Source organism: Tympanuchus pallidicinctus, unplaced genomic scaffold (genome assembly GCF_026119805.1).
Source record: "Tympanuchus pallidicinctus isolate F22 unplaced genomic scaffold, pur_lepc_1.0 scaffold3, whole genome shotgun sequence".
Classification (NCBI taxonomy): domain Eukaryota; kingdom Metazoa; phylum Chordata; class Aves; order Galliformes; family Phasianidae; genus Tympanuchus; species Tympanuchus pallidicinctus.
In genome coordinates, this window is record NW_026294747.1 from 24880448 (window position 1) to 24904148 (window position 23701).

General features: G+C 37.8%; 1 protein-coding gene across 2 annotated transcripts; it reads right to left on the minus strand.

Moving 5' to 3' along the window:
• Positions 1–1125: 1125 nt before the first annotated feature.
• TMEM87A (transmembrane protein 87A) lies at positions 1126–23690 on the minus strand. Of its 2 annotated transcripts, none has more exons than XM_052696986.1 (20): positions 23524–23690; positions 22737–22797; positions 19160–19257; positions 18195–18311; positions 16544–16597; positions 16399–16455; positions 14566–14716; positions 13755–13816; positions 12529–12712; positions 11562–11661; positions 10860–10953; positions 9566–9638; positions 9213–9317; positions 8037–8095; positions 7731–7834; positions 7305–7378; positions 5941–6002; positions 5311–5366; positions 3927–3957; positions 1126–2982 (listed from the first exon to the last, which is right to left on the minus strand). In XM_052696986.1, exons 1-20 carry the CDS (start codon positions 23653–23655, stop codon positions 2941–2943), a joined length of 1716 nt encoding a protein of 571 aa, XP_052552946.1. In that variant the 5' UTR covers positions 23656–23690; the 3' UTR covers positions 1126–2940. The 2 variants fall into 2 exon arrangements, with proteins under 2 accessions (XP_052552946.1, XP_052552945.1); XM_052696985.1 differs by lacking the exon at positions 9566–9638 and adding an exon at positions 10201–10276.
• Positions 23691–23701: the final 11 nt, after the last annotated feature.

Below are 23701 nucleotides of genomic sequence, written 5' to 3' on the forward strand. Positions count from 1 at the left end.
CTACAAGTTGTATCAATACTATCATAGCCAGTCTTCAAAAATGAAAAATAATCCACACAGATCACAAAGGCAAAAATCTCATTTGAAAAAAAACAAAAACAAAAACCCTCCCTCCATGTTTAAATTGCTGCCATTTTGCATTCTCAGTTGCCAACATCTTGGTGAAGATAACATTTGAAGCCAGTTTCTACATACCATTCTAGTCACTAAAAACATCTGTACATATGAGGCCTAAGAATAGTGATTTTTTTCCTTCCTGTTCACTCGCTCAAGTCTTCAGAATAGCTTGTACAGTTAACTTTACAGTATGGTTCAAAAGAACATGTCTACGTTTTACTTCAGTTTTTCCTGTCTACATTATTAAAGTTAACAATTCTGCAGGATTTCTGGCTTTATCCATTTATACTTTGGGAACAAATCTCTGAAAAAAAGTTCTCCTTAAGATCACAAACAGGTCACAGCACGAGCCTGCTGTGTGTGCAGACACAGATATAACCTGCAAGGATATGTAAGTTCTGTCAAACAGAGGAGCTACCAAGGAAAGCAATAAGCTATAACCAGGATGTTTAATGCAGTTAAGTCATCTGTGGAGTTCAGAGCTACTCCCAGTATTGTGGAAGATACCAACAGGGGACAGAAAGGAAGAAGGCAGAAGACAAACCTAATGTAATTGTAGGCTTAAAGTATCAGAAAACTGCTGTATTTATTTCATTTTTTACATTAGTAATCTAGGACTGGCAGGAGAAACTTCAGATCTTTCACTTCTGTTCAGAAATGTGCGAGTTGCCTATGTTAGCTTTTCAACAAGTTGATAAGCCAAATGTAGTGAAAAATGTTTTTAAAAAGACTAATGGGAAAAAAAAATTGTAAATGTAAGGCCACAGAGTTATGCAAGGAAGCTTTGTGAAGACGTTAATACTACTTGTTCACTCACGTGAGAGAGAAAAGTGGAAGGAAACCATGCAAGCCTTTCTACTCTTTGCCTAACTTTTATTAAATTGTATATACAAACTTCTTTTGTGCTTCCAATAGAGAACATATTTCCTTATTTGTCTCAAAAAAAAAAAAAAAAAAAAAAAAAATCCACTCCAAAGCAACAGGACTTGGGAAAAAAAAAACATTAAATATTGACAAATAGCTTTATTTCACAAAATTTCTTCTCCCCAAAAGGGCATGGAGGTCATGTTTGTTTCATTTTTTAATCAATTAAGCATAGCAAATTAAAAGTTGAAGTGTTTTCTAATTAAAGACTCTACAGCATGTATCTGTGGCCTATAAGGGCTGGAAGAAGTATGCCACAACAAGTCTTGCAGAAGCAGAGTCAAATGTAATAGCCCCACCTTTTTTCTCTGCCCATCTGCTTGGGATTTACTGCCTTCACAGCACAGCTGACAGAAGACACTATGCACTTGCACCTCAGCTACTCTACTGTAAAGTGCCATGAGCCAGTATAAGTTGCTGCTGCTGATGAACAAGAGCTAAGCTATTAGACTTCACAGCTGAATGAAGTACAGGCACACATTCACTTCTGCTGAGACAGCTATGAGCTAAGAACAAGAAAAGCTAACTCCCTAAGCCAGTACTCACAGAGGTTTGTCTAGCAGCTCCCTAGAAGTCTAGCTGTGCTGACACTTACCTGGTAACCATCAGATGTAAAGAATATGAATCCAAATTAAGAGCTTTTGTCATACAGTCTGTGTTGGGCTTCCCTGTGTAAGGTTTTGCATGCAAAGCCTCCACAACCAAGAACAGAGTATAAATAGAAAACTGTCAAAAAGCTCTTTTTCATTTGAAAAGGAGCAAACAAACAAACAAAAAAACATCAGTTGTATAGAAAATTTCTAGTTTGACTTAAACACAATGATCTTGGCTACAAGGATCAATTGTAACAGGAAAGCCCATCTTAAAATTGTTAACATGCGAGGCAATTCTAAACAGACACTGGAAACAAAAATATCCCAGCACTGTGTACACCATCAAGGCCTCGTGGTGCAGCAGTGCCTACACCCTCTAGGAAGCAATACCATCTTCTCTTAGAAGAGTGCCGACTTCTTGGGGGGAGATTTGCATGGAGGAAAGTTTTTTCTGAAATGTTTGCTTAAGTAGCTGCTTAACATGAATAGTCAAGCAATTGTGGAACACTGCAGGAGTGTGTCTGGAGTTTGGTTGTTGTTGTTTTTTTGGTATTTTGTTTCCCTTTGAATTAAACCATGCAACACGTGGAAGGTAGGGGCGAATAATTTTTTCCAGGCAACCACCACATTGCCGGCAATGAGATGTGCCAACTTGCTAACAGCAAGGGTTAGCTCTACGCAACTGTTACCTATAGGTCAATGGCATTTAAAATAGAAAATCTTTCTTACACAGTGTTATGAATAAAATTGCACTTGATTTAAAACTCTTATCACTGTAACTTTTCCAAATATCTCCTTTCTTAATTTTCTTCATCAATGGGAGCTTCTCTCTAAAACCTTTCATTAATGTTGGACACACAACATGACAGTATAAGCCCTTATCTACCAGAAAATGGGTCTGTTGTTTCTTCAGTGCTTATTTCCTGCTGTTGCCACCCTCCACCAAAAAAGGTAAAGGCAATTCACCTCTAAGTGTCAATTGTAACATTAAAATATAAACTCCTCAAGCAGACATTAGGAATTTTAGTTTCACAGATTAAATATTTGAAAAAAGTTACAGAAGGTGCTGGAATAGTACACATTTAAATTGCTTAAAAATCCAAACTTGCAGCAACTTCGCAATTTGAAAATTTCCAAAAGATTTATCAGTGTCCTTGTGAAGTTCTTTCACAGCAAGATGCCCTCGTGACAATAAAGTGTCAAACTTCCAAGACTGAGATCAAGAAACAAATCAGCAGGATGTACTTGCTCCACCAAGCAACTTTAAAAGAGATGTCTCCAATTCCAATAGCAAAAGCCTCCTCCTTCATTCCATTTTGGACCTTTCAAAGTGTGTAATCATTCTTTCCTGCAAAATAAGAAATTCCAATTCTATCATTTTCCCCAAGAGATGTAAATTATTCAGAAATAAGGTGATATGCTGTGCATGTACACAATACACACTCGTGCATTTTAACACGGCTTACAGCAGACATACCACTATTTTTAGAACCAACAGATCACATCATTCACACATGATTGATGCACAAGCCCACACCACAGTTTTCACTGTTGTGAAATCAGCTCTCCCTAAGTATCTGATGGGTCATACTGTGCTTCTGCTCCACTCCTATTTCAAACATTTAAATTCTAGATATATTACAATGCTTTTCAAATTCACTACAGGTGTTAAAGTACTTAACAGTATCATAATGCTAAGAATATCTTTGCAACAAAACGTTACAACAGTATTCATTACTCACAATGCTGATCAAAACTATTTTTCTCCAAACTACCTAACTAAATTGTTTTTTTTTCCCCCACAGCATCACATCTCTCCCAAATCATTTAACGAAGAGGAAGTGAAACTGAGTAGGAAACCTCAAAAAAATTGCATAGACACACAGACTACAGCAGGAAGAGCTTGTAATTCAAAAAACTATTGCTTTATGTTGAACTCTATTCTTCGATACAGGTCCAATCATTCCTAAAATCCCTCTGAATGTGTATGTTTGGTGGCCCTGCTAGGCAGGGGGGTTGGAACTACATGACCCTTGAGGTCCCTTCCAACCCGGGTGATTCTGTGATTCTGTGTGTAAAATTACAAGCATTGCAGACAGCAAATCTTTCAGACCTAACTGCATTCTCAAAAGCTGTATCATGGTTCTGCTTCTTATTGTCCCCCTAGTAGTATTTTAATATTGCACTGGCAAGATCAGAGACTAGTTCTAATAAGCCAAGTCCCTAGCAGCTGACTCGTGACTCTTCTGGTATGTCAGAAGACTGTTTCGTACTAAAGATATGTTCACTGACCTCATCTGAATCCAGAAGAGCTGGAAGAGCACTGCAGGGGAAAAAAAAAAAAAAAAAGATAGTTAAGAAAACTGAAGCGCCTACTAAGAGCATATATTGAAAACTGTTTTCAGCCTGACCTTGTACCTTAAGCTTTTTAGGACAGAAAAAAAAAAAAAAGAACAATAATGAAGATAGACCTTTCAGTTAAATACATAAATATTAAAGAAAAATACAAGGAGGAGGAAGAGCCAAAGTAGTAATCTCTCAATGACCTTCACAACTCAAACACAATTTTGTACTCTGCTTCTGACTTCTCATTATGAACTGAACAATTTTCACGTTGCAAGGAAATAAGCTGTGTTCACAGCATCTTACCAGCCTGACTGCAACTGCAAAAGAGGTATTTTGTAAATATATAAACAGTGCTAAGCCATACTTAAGACATTTAGGATATGGGACCATGCTGTAATGAAAAAAAATTTTTATAAAATCACACAAGTTACACTGGTATCATAGCCTTTTTCAGCCACAACAGACCTTCCATTTACGTACTGAGACTTCAGCTCTTCATAATCCTGATCAATGTACTTTCAAGGACAGAAAGCCCTGTTGCAGACCACCTCAGAGTGACCCTTTCTAGCTTATACCAGCCTAGTACTAAGGAAACCTACAGTTTTTCAAATAGATAATTGCTTGACCCAGACACACACACACAAAAAAAAAGAATTCAATTGAGAAAATGTACTTTTTTCTCCTCTTGAAGCTTCACTTGATTTTTTTGTCTTTAAATGTCTCCAAGCAGAGCTTTGTTCTTAAATCTAAAGAATCTGCCAAAATTTACCATTCAAATGCATGAATGCAAGGAATCCATGAACTTGCTATGAAAAATTTAGATACACATACTGATCTTCTTAGAATGTAAGAACTAGCATTAAAAGCAGAATACATATGGACTGTGTATACAGCTGACTAAATTGCATAAAAATGACTCAATATTCCAAAAATGTACAGAAATAAATGAAATGACTCAGTGATTTACATCCAGTAAGATGCTCAGACAAAGAGGGTGCTTGGTTGTTCTTTGCTTTCCAGATTTATTTTCTTATTTTTTAACTTCAGTGAAGTGCAAATAAATCAGTTTATGTTTTCACAGAGAGAGCGTTCTGTAAGTTAGCACATGTTCAAGCAGCATAAATCGTAAGTCTGAGAAACTGCATAACCATGTGGAAGACTGCTCAAAAAAAAAAAAAGAAAAAAAAAAAAAAACAGGAAGCCAATTCCAGACTCGTTTCAGTATCTGTTTATGTAAGGGCAGCATGCAAGATGTAGGAACAAAAAATACATTAGAGTGCTTACTATCTGAGGAGCCCACTTGTACTGTGACTACAAAAAAAATACTCACACATCAGTCACAGAAGAAGGAACATTCTCTTCTACCCACTTCAGGTCATCCTCCTGCTACAAGTACAGAAATTAAATGGAAAACAAGTCATTTTTCCCAAAATAGTGTATTTTTCTTCACAGCCTACTTGAGAAAAACATTAAAAGTGATTTCTGAATTACAGAAAAAAAAATTCCAACAGAGAAAAGAAACCTATAAATTATTAACAACTTAAGATTCTGTAATAACTCCGTAATTATTTGTTACTAAGCAAAGCAGTCAGTCACTCGTGACAGATTCACACTGTACACATCACCCATAATGAATCACAAATCTTAAAATTAAAAAACTTCCTTAGCCTGACAAATTTGTTAGACTAATGTATTATTCTTTATCAGAATATAGCATTACACACTTCTATCTATGCTGGATTGTGCGAGCATTCCTAAAGAACAGACTGAATTCTCAAGTCTCCATAGGCAGACTTCCTTTTCAGGAGCATAGGATACTGTATACATATGAAGTTTTGACACACTCCCACTCTGAACCAAATCAGGAAACTCACATTTACAAGCTGACAGCTTTGCATATTGTGAACTACTGGGAGGCAGACAAACAAAAGGTTCTCTCAGTTAAGGAGGACATACTTACAGCTTTGTTTGCTTTTACATTCCCATTTGGTTCTTGCTTTGTACTTCTCATTTTCATTCCCTCTGAAAACAAAAGAAGGGGAAAAAAAGACTGGTAACTAAGGTCCTGATAAGTGAAATACCTATTTGTCCTGAATTTTGATATTTCCTAGATAAAACTGCAATTTCTATTCTTTTTCTCTAAACCAGTGCAAGGATCAAAGATATGGCTTCTCAGAGCTGTGCAGTCTCCCTCCTTGGAGATCTTCAAAAGCTGTCTGTATGTGGCCCTGGACACCCTACTCTATTTGACTCCCTTAGGCAGGCTGTTTGGACAGGATGATCACCAGATATCCCTTCCAGGCTCAGCCATTCTCTGATTTCTACAACTCTCCAAATTTATTTTACCTCTTGACTGCTGACCAGCCTTGTTTAAGAGCTGAGAAGCAACATGCATCTCCCAGCCTGCCAGACAGCCAATAGAGATGATTTGGCAAACACACCTAGGAGATAATACATACTTTCTCAAATGACTCTCATCTATCCCAGCAGCAGTATGCGTAACACCTACCCTTTTTACAATGCTTACAAATGGTTTTGCTTGAAGGATAACAGACATAGTACAGAGATTTCAAGTAGTTGGAGTGAGAGAAAGGTGCCACCTAGTGTTATAAAGCAGGACTGCTTTGAGGTCCATCCGTATGTTTACAGTGGACATTTCCCCCTTGTTCACTATAAACATGGAATAGTTTGAGACTAAAGGAAGGTCGACTTAAATTAGATGTCAGGCAGAAATTCTTTACTCAGAGGGTGGGGAGGCTCTCACTTCCAGAGAATTTGTGCCTCTCCCATCCCTGGAGGCATTCAAGGCCAGGTCGGATGGGGCACTGGGCAGCCTGATCTAGCAGGCATCAACTCTGCCCATGGCAGAGGTGTTGGAACTGGATGATCTTTAACGTTCCTTCCAACCCAAACTACTCTATGGTTCTATGATGATTTCTGCAGGGTTTAGAGAACAGATAATAAACTAGAATAATTCAAACAGATTGTAAAAGAGGAACTGCAAACTAACCCACTGACTAACTACAATATCTAAGAGACCTCCGTCATCATAGCCGGATGCAAACAGGACATTGCTCATATTAAAAAAAAAAAATAGTCCAATGGATATGGTAAAACAACCACAACAGCGGCAGTGTGCTCAATGTCATCTGAAAACACCAAATTGCAAATGTAAAATATAAAGCCATTCTTCTTCTGCAACAGGCAATTGCATCCTCCACTTCTACAGCAGTAACAAACTTTATTTTTATTTCTTACCCCCTGACAGAAAGACATCTCTCCCCAGACATCTCCAAATCATGTGGAAAGAAATTTTGCCCTTACCAAAGCTTTCCTTTAACATTGGCTCCTTCTGCTCATCATCCTCCTCCTCTTCAGACAGTGGTGAGAAAGCAAACCTTTAGGAGGGAAAGAAAGATAACTTAGAGGAACGTGTATTGCCATGTAAGAGTTATTACTCCAACATTAACATTTATTCATTATTCTGTGCAGCATATTGTTTTGAAGACCTGTGTTCAACTATATGAAGAAGAGTTCAAACGACTTCTTTTCAAATAAGTTCACCACCAGGAACAGACTGAATTTTAACTATGTGACTTCTCACATCTATTCCCGCATATGCTGCTTAGTATCCTACATTAGTATGCTATGGATCAGTATACTGCAACTGAAATCACCCAACAGGGCTAATTTGGATAAACAAGCACTCCCCAAAACAGTATTTTTAGAAAGAGATGAGAAAAGCTGAACCTTTGGTTGTTAGCAGAAGGTCTCCACAGAATCATTATGACAAAAAGGATCATTGAGAACAGTAAGCGCCAGATAGCATCATCCACCCATAGCTCCTGCCAGTCCTGTCAATGAAAACAGAAGCACAAATAGAAGCTGTTGGAAGAAAATCCATGTTTTCAGCTCTTTCCAAAGATGTGTTAGACGTGTGAAAGAGGCTACTTCCTACAACAGTGATAATTTTACTGTGTGGTTACTACTCTAGACATAAGTCACAGAAAAAAAAAAAGAGGCACCAATCACAGAGAGCATTCAGTGTAAACTCACCGACTGACAGTCCACCAGCCTGAACTTCATGGTAGTCCAGATAATAAATACAATGGATGCTGCAAGATTAAAACAAACAAACTGCTTATTACTACAACATGTGCTACCGTTTGTACATTGCTAACAGGATTGTGTTTCCCAACTGAAGGGTGAAGATTTAAATAGGGAGATTCCTGAGAAGTAAACTATTAGTTTCAGAAAACATGAGACTGACTTACTGACCTGACCTTAAGAAGTAGTTTAGGCACAGCCAAAGACACAAGGTGTAAGTCAAGGAATTACTATTTAACCAAAATCCTTATCCCTATTTACTATTCTTATGTTCCTTTCAACCTGCTTTCCACACAACACTTTCACTATTGGTTGACATACAAGCTGCCTTGCAGTAACTGAACCATTTGATCTGCTTGAATACAAAAACATTCAGATCTTGACACATAAGACTCCCAGTGTTCAAACTAAGCTCTCAACAGTTTTAGAGGTGACACCTCCCTCTGCTAAGGAGACTGATGACAGAGAACCAGATGCTGCAAGGAATTTAATGAGAGCTGGCAATTAAATGAATGTGCTGTTTTGTTGTTTATGTAAAATAAATAAATAAATAAATAAATAAATATGCACACACGCTGGTTAGAAGCTTTCTTGTTCACTGTATGAATGTCATTTCCAAATATATGAGAGTGCTGCCAGGTGCTTGTCTTCTAAGATATAACATATATAATTCCTGGAGTTCAGTTATCACTGCTGTAGAGAGAATCTCAACTTTTATTCTTTCAGAATACAGGTATGACATTGTGTTACAATCCTAAGAACACTGCTTTTTCAAGAGTCACTCTGGTCTTCAGCTAAGGAGGAAGGAACACTAAAAAATGATCTTAGCAACGCCCAGCCAGGAAAAAAAAAACCTTTCAAGCACAGTTATTATTAAGAGGGACAAAAGCACTCCATTAGAGAAGCTCTTACTAACTTCCTGACTAATGATCTACTGCCTCCAAAGCATCAATGTAACATTTGACAGAGACAAACTACTAGAAACAGGTCAAGTGATAGAAATAATAAGTATTTTCGTTACGTTTACAGAACGGTTACTAAATTCAAGATCTGCTTTAGTGATCAAATCAAGTTATACATTCAAAACAACTAACTCTTATTTGATTCATGTAATTTTCTGCTTACCTGCTACTGCCAAGATGAGTGTGTTGGTGAAGTGCCGATACAAAGAGAGTTTCACAACATTCCTTCGAAGTTTTAGCAGTTTCATTGTTTGAGTCAAGCTGATGAATATGTACAGAAAGTCAAGGAAAGCCTCCGAGAGGACAAGGAGGACACAAACTTAAAAGGACACAGGTTTTATGAACAACAGCCCCCACCCAGACACGCACCCACGAACACAACCCTCTAAGACATAGAGGAGACTCATGGCAGAACAGAAGGTCATCCTATGGCAGCAATATCAAACACTCCCTTTTCAATGAATTTCAAACAAATTTCAAAGAAAACACACCCCCCACCAAGTAAAATAGTGAAGGATATCCACCAGCACAGGGCAGTATCTAGGAAAGCCAGGGGAATAAAAGCCAAGGAGGCAAGATCATTCTGGGCCTGGAGACAAAGAGAGAGCCAGTAAGAACAAACTGAAAAGGAAACAAGGTGCAGGAGCAAGGAGTGTCAGGCTATGTTATGAGAAACTGCAGACACTTCACCACAATGCTTCTGAGTTTTATTACAGAAACAAGTGTTTGAACAAGATGTTCAACTCAATGCACAGAGCGGTTTATAAAGGACAAAAGCAAACTATAGCACACTGTCAGTTCCCAACTCTCTGTCAGCAAGGCAAGAAGTAGTTTTCCAGATTAAGTCAATTTAGCAGCATTAATAAGAGCCTCTGTTAAGATCACTGCTGCAAAGATTTAGTCTGGCCACTTCTGTTATAGAAAGTCAGCAATCAGCTTGTTAGAGATACAGTAATTACATCCTCTACACTACTCATGGAAGAACTCAATGCTCACACGGGTTTGACTGAAAGTTGCAAAAGTTGCCTTTTGAGTATACAAGCAACTATGGAAGTCCTAAATAATAAAAGCAAGTCATTTTTTACTGCTTCTAAAATATCAGATGAACGGTTCTGTGAACAAGCTTGTAACTTTCTACAGTTTATGAAAGGATATCCACAAAATAATACAGGCATCAATCATGGACAGGGCCAAGTTTGCTATCAGAGCCAGAGTGTCATAGAAAAACTGAAAAAGTACCAAATATATAACATGTTAAATACCTTGTCCCGAGACACTAACAGTGAACAATAACAGAAATTTACACACTAATAGTACTTCTAGAATGAAGCAAGTAGCAGCACAACTCACTAACATTTCCTCACGTACAGCCTCAAATATAAAACACTGGTTTGTTTATTGCTGGATTTGCTTGGTTTTGTTGTTGTTTTTACTTTTTTCTTTTTTTAAAAAAACAGAAAAACTAAGAAAAAACAACACTCATAGCCAGTTGAATCACCTTTAGGTCTGGAACTGGCCCTCCATCCTCAAATTTCTACCCAATCTAAAGTCACAACAGCATCTGGAACCCAGCTAATGACTAAATTATGAAAACTATTTCAAAATACACAATTACATCCAGATGCATAAAGCAGACAAGTTTAAAAGAGTTATCAATAAACCACATCAACAGTTACAGAATTTAGCCAATTGTCTTTTTTCCTTCTTTTGTGGATTCTTCTGGAGAATCTCTGGGATTCTCCCTTGGCTCTTAATTTTAAGACAGTAGAACCTGTAGCATACAGGAAAAATTCAAGCAGCAGTTACTGACCCCTGTGACTCTAAGAACACCTTCCATGCCAGAAAATAATAGATAAAGGGCTCCAGCCATAACTACTTTGTGAAGAGTAACCCCAAGACGAGGCCTGTAAAAAAAACAAAGTGAAGTTAATCTTTAGTGCAGGAGAAGAATGAAGTCACATCAACTCGAGTTTAGCACAAGGCAAGAGGCATGCAAATAAAAGCCTCTTGTGACAAGTCACCCCCAGGTCTTTGGAATCATTTTATTATTGTGCTCCTACGCTTACCTTTTTTTAAATGTCTTTTGACCTGATGTAGCTAAGGAAGAGATCAGTAACAGTTAACTCCCTCAGCATTTTATTACCATTTCAAGAAGTCCCAGGCTCCATCTTCTTTTTCAGTTCCCACAACACACCCCAATTTGACAGAAGATCTCAATGCCACATGACACTGTTTTACCACATAATACAGCTGGGGGAGACAGATAAGGAGCAGAAGCCTCCTAAAGCAGATCTCTGCTAGAGATTTATGAGCTCAGCAGTGACTCTCAGAACCCTAAGCAACAGTAAGCAAAGGGATGCAAAAAAGGAGCAATCACCACATGGAAGTATATGTCTCTGTTGACTAGTGAAGGAGCTTTACACCACTTAACTCAAGCATCTATCTTTTAAGTTGCAAAGTGCAGGCAAATTAGCACAACCTTAAATTAGTAGAAAAACAGATTTTTACTCACTTGACTATTCCATATCCCAGGCTGACTATGATGACCAGAGTTCGAGCCAGTGAACGTTTCACAGCGGAAAGCAGTTCTGCCAGTATTAGTGCTCCTTGAACTAAAAAAAGCAAAGAAGATGCTAGGTTATAAAAAATAACTTGGATTTTATTGACTACTGCATATAATTGTAGTATAAGAGCAGACACTTATTTTCAGCAAGTAGGCTATTAAAATGTATAATGCCTTTATTGCCTACGTCTGGAGTAAGGTTTCAGAATACCTAAGTCTTTTACTGTTAAAAATAAAATTATTTTTTTAAAGTGAAAATTAAATCCAAGGAAAGTGGAAAGTAAAGATCCATACATTTTTTTATTCACAATATTAGCCTGGACAATCTTCCAAACAAGCCAATCAAGAAAACCTCCTGTACCGTGATGTGACCAATTAAAAAAGTCATAATGAAGTTTTACTTCATTTCATTCGTAGGATGGAAGCATACTACAGTGTCCCAAAGGATTTTTTTTGAGAGTTGTCTATGATGAGTTATCAGGCTACTGGCTGAAAGCCAAAGGTTATTGGCAATGGGGTCACAATAAACAGTTGAAAGTCTCCTTCCAAGGCTAACTGTAAGATGTGAATCACAAGCTGCACTTCAGAAGTCCTGTTTCAAACCTCAATTGAGTTTTACAGTGAATATTTAAAGAATCTAGCATTCTATGCTCCTGAAGCTCTACATCAGAAGTTTTAGACACAGCATTTTAGTTTTAGAAGAGCACAGGCTGTCAAGAGATCATAAAAAGAATTTACAGTATATTAAAAGACATACAGAAACTCTGTTTCACATTCTTTGTTTTGAGGCAATCCTCAAGTAATCATATAGGGTTACAGAAGAATTTTAACTAATTCAATATGTGCAACTAATTCAATATTAGCATAATTAGTGCTGTGCCCATCAATGAAAGTGCAAGTTGCAATTGTCACTTACCAGATTCCCCTGTATAGCGGATGTTCTGGAACTCTGCATAGAAAACTGCTTTCTCAAGCATCCCCAGGAAGATAACAGCACCAATCCAGAACTGGATCCTCAGGAGATCCCTCCAGTAACAGGCTGACCATGCAAGCCACAGAACTCCGAAGAATACGTACACAATACACATCACCATGAAAAACTATTATACAAAGAGAAGCAAGAAGTAGTGCACTCAGATGAAAGAAAAATAAAAATTGAAGAATCATACATATAAATTCAAACATTCCATTACAGAAAAAGCATGGAAGTTAGCTACACAATCCTTTAAAACTTCCACAAACTGAAAACATCTCTTAGAACAGTTTTCTGATCCTTACAGGTTTTCATGCCCAAGCATCCACACAGTTCAAATGTTCAAAGGACCTAAATGTGCCAGTTCATATTCAGATATTCCATTACAGAAACAAGTAGACAGAGACCTTTTTCTGGACCTGCCACATGCAGATATTCACACCTACAAAATACAAGTCATCAGAAATGCTGGAAACTTCTTACTTATGCAGCAAGTAAAACACATTTTAGAAACACCATGAGGTTCTCCTATTTACAGTTTTCTCTTGACAATAAAGACAGGCTAGATATCTTACTTATTATTGATCCCCAGCTAAAGTCTGCCTACACTAGATAACTTCTTTTATTTTCTAAGCATCCTTGACAGAAGCAGCTATCGATCAAGTCAGCAATCCCTTTGAACAAAAGGGGAATTTGCTCTTTGTAGTTCAATTATGCTTTCACTATTAAGCAGTATTGAGGACCTCCTCATAGTGTGGAGGATAGCTGGTGGAAGAAGGAAGATGAGACTATGAGAGAACATAGCAACGCCAAATGAAACAGCAGCTGTAAACAAAACAATAGAATAGTGAATTTTCTAAGATATGAACTAAGGAAAAAAACAAGAGTGTCAGTAAAATTGCTCAGTTTAATTATACTGATACCTTCTGGAACTACAAAAACTGACAGTCGTCAAGTCAAACAATCCATAAGCAGAAATTAACGGCATATGCAAATATCTGAAATCTACACCTGTTTTCCCTACCCTGTATGTAGTACTACAAGAAAAACTTCTCACAGATTAGTATTTGAAAGCTTTGACAGCCTTTGTCACCCTTAAGCACAGAAAGAGAGTATTTAGCAGAGATTCACATCCACTGACAACTTGATAGCAAAACTGTTTTACTTACAATCATCAGAGGATAGTCTGCAAGTGATAGATACTCATATGGCCCCTTGAGTTCTACTGTCACTGTCAAAAAAAAAAAAACACCACAGCAACCAATTTAAGCAGGAAGCAAATGTGGGAAGCCAGGTTATAAGGTACTTAACTAATTTTTACTCAAGCATAAAGAAATCCCACATCTTCTCATGGAAGAAGCCTTTAAATTTAACTTCACTTTGGAATCAAGTACAAAACTCGTAACATATTCAACTAATTAAATTATATTAAAGCAATTAAAACTATATGCTTTGTGACCAAGTAACTTGCAGTAGCACTTCAAGTTACAGTACTTTGTGCTGTGGATTAATGTGTAACAGTAAAGTTTGAAAATACACGTACTATCTTTTTAAGTGGATTTTAAGTCTTCTCTAAAACATGGATAATTGTATTTTATCTATCAGTGCAACGATAATATAAAGGCCATAGCTGTCATTTTGAAATTATGTTCTACATGATTTGAGCTTATTGATGTAAATCATTACGTTGGTCTGATCATTAAAAAAAAAAAAAAACCCTCAAAATTGAATTGCTTGGGTATTTTCTCTACTTCCATCATTAAGCTGATAGACCAACAACCTTAAGATTGTCAAACCACTCTCATTAGCCACCAAAGTCATCACATTATCTTAAGATGTTGTGGTCAGTACTATGTATATTATGTGAAGTCAAAGATAGTGACTTACAAAAATGAACTAAGTAGTATATATAAAGAAGTACCTTAGAAACCAGTCAGAATGTTATACATTAAGAAAGCAGTATATTTTTAGCTGTCTTACTTGTGAAGAGCTTTTCTTTAGGATTTGAGGCAGGTGTTGTTCTCTCCGCTCTTTTAAGTTTGTTAGCAGAATCTTTCGGAGCTGTAACTCCAATTTGCACAATAAATATATACGGCCCATCTCTCCAAGTTTTAATAACAGCATTCATTGTCTGAAAATGAAATGTCTGCATGTAAATAACATATGAAAAAACAAAATAGTACATGAAATAGATGAGAGTACGCTCTCCATACATGGGTGCTATCTTCCATATAAAAAAAAAGTTCATCTGATCGTGATCCTAAAGCTTGTTAATAAATATTTGATGTGTTTTGTTTTGTTACTTTTTTTTTTTTTTTAATTAATTTATGAGTCATATCTAAATAGTCTGAAATTTGCCTACATTTGAATCCAGAAGAATCATTAAAAGACTGAAGAGGTGATGAGGGCTTACTAAGAAATTGTGTACTGTCTTATTGCAAGAGTGATCTCAAAAGTATTGCAAACATTACAAAGAATTCAATAAAGCTGCTATTCCTTGTTGTCAGTTTAGGAATACAGATTGTCAGCGATGCTTCTTGACTCCTGAAAGTAAGTGCTTTACAACAGGGCACCGGCATACAACTTGGCTCTCTGGCGAAGACTAAGTTACAGTGTAAGATAAAAGAGATAAAAGATAAACTGAAGAGAATTTTAAAAATTCCTTATTAGTCATTTCCTCTGGAAACTACTACTGCCTCTGAAAGCTCTCATGCCTCTAAGAACCAAATATTACTAGTAAACTAAGAGCAAGGAAGCTTACCCGATTAAGTATTTGAACCATAGGGAAATAAATACATAAAATCAGAGATTTTATTTTGAGTTCCAGTGCACAAAACTTAGTTCTACAACTAGGCAATCCAAACCATATCAAGAACTGCAATTGTTCACCAGAAGCTCTGAGGTAAAAGCTAGGACTGTGTACACATACGCTGCTTGCAAGACCAAAGTAGACCTAGTACAAGAGTTTTAATAATGGCATCTCCAAGAGAACTTCAGTATCAAGTCCATGCTTTTCTTCTAAGAGTCCTCTTGACTACGAGACTTAAAGCAAACAGAATTTTATGCATCAAAAATGTTTATGCTAATATAAGTTAAACTGCTTAGTTAAAAAAATACCAAGCCTGAAATAAAATAGATGTATTTTAAAGGAAAAGTCTATCTTTTGCTGCACTGATTCCTTATTCCACAGCCACACATTTACTTTCTAGCCTTATGGCCTTGTTAATAGTATAAGGAAGTGAATTTTTATTTTTTTTTTTTTTGCATTCAGGAAATTCAGTGTGAAGTTATTTTAATAACTGTTCCTGGTTAAGACTTGAACATAACACATAATAAAAATGCTAACAGAAACCCAAAAGAAATCATTCACCTTGTTACATACAATGTTTTAAAGTACTGATTAGGTCAAGACGAAAACAAATGTAATCTCTAAATAATAGTGATCTCTTACAGCAGTGATTACTTCATTACTTCACCTTAAGGCTGATATTTTTTTTAAATTATTCACACCATGATTTTGAATGATTAAAGTTCTATATTTCACATGGAAGAATCATTATAAATATACTTATAGCCATTTCCTCCACCCCCATTCTCCCCCCAAATCTATTTTCAGGCTAAAGCAAATGAAAGTCTCAGAAAGTATCCCCCCCACTTCCATACCCACCTGTCCCTGCAAAACAAAACAAACATGCAACAAAACTGTACTACTCCTGTAAACATCACTAGATAATTTCTAGCTCTTCTTCTAAAAAAATTGCAAAAATCCTACACCACTGGATTCCAAATTGCATTTCAATTCAAAATACATACAGTTTTATCTGCCACCATCGTGCGATTTCCCTCACTCTCTGCCTTATCTTTCATGCCCTTAGAGAAAAACAGAAAATGGATAAGACAGGATATCAAAACTCTTTCTTTCACTTCTATGCTCATTCACTACAAGGAAAAAATATACCTCTTGTTTCTCAGGTGAGAGAGGCTCTGGATGAACAAATTCTTTATAGAAAACCTGTAAGAGTAAAAAAAAAAAAAAAAAAAGAAAAAAATTTAAAACGTACAGTATTTATAGGTACTGTGTGTTAACATGACATCGCTGCCATTAAAGATTTAAGGAAGGATTTTCTGAAACAGCAGCAGCATTGGAGAGTTCTCATTTCTTTAATTAAATCAAACAACTGTCCAGGGAATTTTGAATACTTAGATTAATATTTTGTCACTTGAGAATTGCTTCTCTCCTTCCTCTCTTATACAACAGGTCTGTATTTTTAGAGCTGGATCTGTAGACATGACAGCAGTGAAATTAATGTTACTTCCCAAATATGCATCTGTTAGCTACCTCCATTACTAAATGGCACTTGCAAGGACAGACACGAGATTTTGGGATTTCTGCCTTGGTACATGCAAAAAAAGCCCCCAGAAAAATGTATGTCTATTATGCAGACAAGGATCCAGGATCTGCCAACTGTCTCAAACTCTAAACCTAGTGAAACTACTGTATCACAAGAAACAAAGCCAAAAACTAATAAGGAGCCATTCATATCAAAGTTCAAAAATGAATACCTGGGAAGAATAACTTGTTAAAATTTCAGTAGACTTTGCAAAGGAATGGGAGGAAAAAAAATCACTAAAAGTTTTTAAAATTCCCAGCTTCATCAATATTCAGTTGAGATGCCTCAGTTCATATTACACAGACAAGCCCTCAACAGCTTTTCTATAAAACCATGGAAAAACAGAACAAATATTTCTAATATTAATAAACCTAAAAAGTAGGCAGTATTTGTGTATTTTAAAAACTCCTTTCAAGTCATCTTCACATATGAAAGGAGTTAGAGGTGTGCAAATCAGATCATTAAAAAACCTTTTCAAGTCACCTTTAGGCAAGCTGTTTTCTTCAGGAAAGAAGAAAAAACTAGATTCAACAGCTGGGAGACAACTCCCAGTATTTTCTACTCACACCTTCTTGTCTAAATCAGGAGTGGTTCAATAAAGACACAACATGGCACAGTTTGCTTCAAATCCTTAGGTACATCATAAGAAAAACCAGACTGTTACGTTGACACCACCACTAATGTGACTGCACAGCTTCTGGTGATATATATAGCTGGCACAGAGCCTTTGTTCAAACATTATTTCACAAAGTCACATGGCACTGTCTTTCTTGTTTTTTTTTTCCCATTTCAACCACCATTTCGCTCTGTTTTCTTTTTCTTTTAACCAATTTCCCAGTCCTCCACTGGGCCAAATTCAACAGGAGATTCGTTCTATTGCCAGAGATGCTCACTGTTACTCATCTAGCAGTACACCTCCATAACTCAGCTCTTAGTGCTAAATGAAATTCAGAGCACATAACCACAAACAAAAAGAAGAACTCAATTTTAAAGTGTGGGTATTTTTTCTCAAGGTGGGTCACAAGTCGAACAGAAAATCAAAAGTAAAGCACAAATTCAGTAGTCACTGCTGCAATTTGGTTCTCATAAACAGACCAAAAAAAAAAAGTACTTTCCAACCTATAGCAATCCTCATGTGAGTGATCCTCATTTAGCAGGATCTAATGCCATCTGTCTGCTGTATGAGGGAATAGGGCAAACTAAAATTTCTATCCATACCTGGGGCTTGAACAGCTTGGAGCAATTTGGAAAGACGAGAGAAGATGTGGCATAGTACCCTGACCAGCCTGGATGCTCTTCAGACGTAGTCCCAAAATAACTTTCTGCCTGTTCTTCCTGCCAAACAGAGAAGAGAATTTAAATTAGTATTCATTATATCAAATGTTTCATCTGAGCAGGCAGCTGCAAGACCTGGAAAGCACCAAAACTTCCCTCTGAATAAACTCTTAAGCAGAGTTTAATAGGCCAGAAGCCATGCAGGACCCTTTTCCCTCCAGAAAGGATACAGATACACACAAACACACACAAAATCTGAGTAAGAATTAATACTCAATTAAAAAAAAAAAATCTACTCCTGCAGTGGTAAAGCAACTAGCGAGAACTTGAGTCTGTATGAATAAACTCCACATAATTATGAAGAGATTTAATACCTCAGTACTGTGCTAGGCTAATAGTTACAACTGTCATAGTTAATATTTTAAGTAAACAAGGAAAATGTGTTACAAACAGTATAAACCACAGCTGTGTTCTACCACATCTGAAACACACACTACGCCTTTCATATAAATCACTACTTCTTTGAACATACATGTGAAAAAGAACAGAATTAAGACTAAACATGAATATATTATTTCCCATTGGCTGTCATTAAGCACTTCTGTAAATAATATTCTCAATCGACAGATAAACTCACACACTTCAGTTCAAAGTTGATACACTTATTTCAGCTTCCGGATTTTGAAGAATTCTGACAAATACATCCACTTTACCCCCAGAAAGGTCATTAATCCCCAAAAGCTGAAGATTTATTTCTCTCCATCATCTTCTCAGTGACGCAGAAGTTGGTTCTCTTTTTTGGCCAACAAAGCAATGATGATGTAAAATAAGCAGTCCCTGATCCTCTCAGTTTCAGACCTGCTTAAACCAAAAAAAACCACAGTCCACATTTTCCATACAGTTCTTACCCCAAAGTTGAAGACTTCATTGTAGCAATCAGAATATCTTAAGTACCACGTAACATTGTAGCCTTGGGAGGGATCACAAGACTTCTCATCGCCTTCAACTAAAAAGACAACAACATATAAGGCATCTTTTCTATGTAAATCTGCTCCTTCCATTCTGTGCCAAACTATTGTAATTGAGTTTAAACACAAAAAGTAAATGAACAAAAGAACATTACTCTCAAATAATCCACTACTGTTCAGTGGAAAAAAAAACTGAAGTCTGTTTTTGTATGCATCTATTGTAATATCACATTAATTCCACTAAAGAGCTGAAGATCATTTGGAATTTTTTTGGTCTTAAGACAACAAGGAATGTGCCAGCAACAACAAAAAGCAAACAAGATGACAGCAGTGACTCCAAATGATCACAGTACATAAAATTATTTCCCTTTCCAACATACATCTATGATTCTATATGTCAGTATACAGCAGGTTAATACTACATGGAATTTGCATAGATACTTTTGATATACCAATACTAAAACACACTAATATTATCACCAATACAACAGAAGAGGTAAAGCTTTGCAAGTCAACAACCATCCCCACAGTGGCTCACTGTCAAAACTGCAACGTTGCCTTTAGTCCAAATATTACATCTTTCCATTTTAATATACTAAGAATAGTAGAATAGAATAACAAAAAAGTAATCATTCAATCAAGAAAGATTTCACCATCATTCTTGTTTCTCAAATCTCATTCCAAATTAAATCCTGGTGAAGAAAAATTGACGTTCAGAAGGTAAACTTCACATGTAAGCAAAACCAGCAGCCATTACTCAGTTCAGAAGCCATATAAACTTCTGGGCTCTGCCAGTCAACAGGTACCGAAAGAAAATAAATGACAGCACGTTTCTCGTAGAGCTGTCACCACAATTTCACAGTGTACATTATCTCAGACTACATATCCGTTACACATGCAGAACTTTCAGTGACTGTCTCCTCTACTGACCATAGCAGATAAAAAAAAAAAAAAAAAAGATATTAAGAGACCCTGCCAAGGAATCCTAACTGACTAACCCAGCTTTAAGCCACATGACTACCAAACCAAGCCTCTGTAGAGCTAGTTCCCAATGTTGAAGACACGGGAAAAAAAACAATTTAAAAAAAAAAAAAAAAAAGGAATGCAATCACTGAAAAATAAGTTTCTTTATGACACGTTCTGGTATGCATGAAAACAAGGTATACATACATTCTCCTCACAGCCCTAGATGTTGCCGATGGCAAAACAAAGCAACTAAAAAGCAACAAACACTTACAATGGAGTGGGTATATGACAAGTTCTCAAGAGAAAGATACCTTACTGATACAACTGATTAAGTCAGGAATACCTCAGAGCTGTGCTATAAACAAAATTATTTTTAAAATACTTTGAATGCCTTTTCCATCTATTAAAAACAGATAGAATTTCTGAAGATCTGCATTCAGAAGATCTGCATTCAGCAGCAACACCAACTAAAAGCAAAACAGGACAAGACCAGAATAATGTACCAATCTAAGCAATCATTACAGGAATGCTGAAAAGGAAATACTCCTACGGAACAGAAAAGTCACCCATAGCATTTACTGAATTCAGCAACAAGGAAATCGAAGTTCCTTTGCCCTCAAGCAAAACCAGCAACATTTAACTCAAATATTAAACTCTCTATACTCATTTATAGATGAAGTGGGATTTCCCGCATGATTCTAGACAGGAAACCAGATGTCTTCAAGAATAGCACTTAAGAAAATCATCAGATAAAAAAAATGTATTGCAGACAGTGCTATACAACTGTGGCAGCTTTCTCAGTTAGAAGCAAAAAGCAGAAGTATTAGATACCACCACACAGACTACATCACAAAAAAAAAATAAAAAAATAAAAAAAAAAAAATCAACAACCCAAGGGGAAAGAGAAAAAGCAGGAGGAAGCACAGGTGCTAATCTCAGTCCACGTAAATCTTTTAAACACAATGGTATGTAAAATAGATGTCTTCACCAGAGAATGTTAAAGCTTTACCCCTGTTCAAAGGCCGACACCACATAACTGCAGTCTGTATCAGCAGCCAGGAGATTAAATTCTTACTGCCAGATCTGCCACTAATCTGACTTGTAACAAATTCTTTTTTCTCAGTTTCTTAGTTTCTTCCTACTCCTGGTTTTTTCAGCCATACACCTCATGACTAGATTTACCACAGTTTGTTGTGGGAACCTAAACCTTACAAGCAATATCAGTATGATCATGCTATTTCTAAACCCTACTAAACTTCAAGATGCTCTCCCAAAACACTATTCTTTCCCCCAAGACCTGCTGTTGCCTTCCTGAGAACTGTGAAACTCAGCATTTAAGCCATACTTGATAAATGGGAAAACCATTCTGACCTGATGGGTCTTCACTAATAACCACCTTTACACTAGCCTCCTATTTCAGATTCACCTGGGGTTGACGGAGGCACTTTAATAAGCTCCCTTTGAAGCACTGTCCCAAGATAGGCAGGCATCTGAATTTAAACCTGAATAATAATACAGAAAGTACTAAACATAAAGAAGTATACAATTTAATCAAAACTCACCAGTTAATAGTTCTACCACCATAATTTTTTTCAGTTATAAAGAATGAAATCATTGCAGTAAGTCTGGAAGTGACAAAGGCACGGATTCCACTGACTATTCCTGAAGTGACATTTCCTCATTTAATACAAACACAAAAAGCCAATCACAGACACTCTACATTTATAACTACTCAATCAGCAGATGGAGAGCTTCACCTTCTCATCACTGGTAAGAACTAGTGCAAACAACCCCTCAGAAGTGCATGGTAAAGATGTCACCCTTGCAAAATCAGCCACTTCCTCAAGTCGCCTACATCACAGCACTGTCTTTGTGCTTACAGATCAAGGCTATTTGACTTATACTCTCCTTAGGGCACTGATCTATGTAGTCCAAAGTTGGCCAGATCAGCAATAAACAATAGAACAAAACAAACATGAAGTCTGCAAAGGTAGGTGTTTTCTCTGTAGCTCACTCATACACCGTGATCATGAAGACAAAACAGCCTTCAGGAAAGTTCTGTCTCAGTGTTTAATTTCACCCTCTTATCAGTTCCAGAGTTGTAGGTGTCCCCTAAAACCTCACAAGCACAGTCAACAGTCACCCACCAGTGATTCTGCAATATAAACAGCCCCTCACCCAGTCAAGACTCAAACTCTCTCCACATGGGGCCAGTTAGCACATTTCACTACAGAGCTCAGCACATCCCACACCTCATTACTGTCTACCTGAAATGGTACTCTCATCGCCCATCTCACTCCACTGCCTTGCCTGAACAGAACCCTCCATTTCTGCTGTAGCCAAAACAGATCATGTCTTCAACAGCTTCAACACTGCTCTCAGACTCAGTGATATCAGAGCTGCAGCTTTCACCCAGTGACAGGAAACAAGGTGTCATTTCAATCAGTTCCATTAAACACTTCACAGTCATTTGGTCCCAAAACGTGAAATAGAGACTATGTGAAACAGTAGAGTGACAGCATGCACAGCATAAGCCCTTGGGACCACTTACATCTCAGAAAGATGGTGGTGTTGCTGAAGAGAATCTTCCCAAAGTTAAAGAACTTCTTCCCCTGGAAAGGCAAAAAGAGAAGAAATTATCAGAGGGCTTCACAACACCCAGTTTACACATTGCTTTGCACTCTAAGTTTTAAATCAATACTGAAATGGAAGCAAATGACAACCAGAAGCCAGTCTCACTGGATTTTCCAGTCATGCTTCACCACCCGCTCAATCTGCTCACAAAGATGGCTTAAGAGACTTTTCTGTTGTCGTTCTGCAAAACTCAATCAATTTTACCATAGTTTATTATATCGATTTGCATTTTCTTGCCGATAAGAAGATCTGGACCTTATCCAACCACAGAAACTTTCACTCTTAAAATCAACAGGGGTGTTCATCCCAACTCTTGTAATTTTGCTCCCATTCTCACACGAAACACACATTGCTCCCTTCTACAGTTCGACACACCGAGTTTAACGCAGTTTTCCCCACGCCGTTTCACACAGAGCTCGGCACAGAAATACAGAAAACCCTTCGCCTCCCACTCAGCCCCGGCTTTCCCCCGCCAGGCCCCAGCCGCGCCACAGGGCCGCTGCCCCCAGCCCGGGCCCCTCGAGCCTCACGGAGCCGCTCCGCCCGAGCCGCCCGCACAGCCGCCTCCCTCCGCCCCGCGGCCACCGCCGACCGTGGCCGAATTCGGGCAGAAGGACCCCGGGCGGACCGGGGGCCGCGGACGGGAACGCCACGTTCCCCGACACGCGAGCAGCGCACCTTCGGCCTCCGATGCCCGCACTCACCATTGGCACCGGGACCCGCCATTTAGAGAGCTGCCCGGCTCCCGCCGCGCCCGCCAGCGCCAACAACGCCAACAGTCTCAGCGGGACGGCCCCCGGCCGCCGCCACCCCCCGCACCGCGGCACCGCCGCCATCCCGCCGCACGGAGGCCGTGGCCGCACCTCTTCCGCTCCCCGCGAG

Coding starts and splice junctions, on each gene's coding strand:
- TMEM87A (XM_052696985.1), bottom strand. CDS start 23,655: ATGGCGGCGGTGCCGCGGTGCGGGGGGTGGCGGCGGCCGGGGGCCGTC. Junction 14,717..16,398: donor CGATGGTGGCAGATAAAACT/GTATGTATTTTG, acceptor TTTCATTTTCAG/ACAATGAATGCTGTTATTAA. Junction 12,713..13,754: donor CAGACTATCCTCTGATGATT/GTAAGTAAAACA, acceptor TTTGTATAATAG/TTTTTCATGGTGATGTGTAT.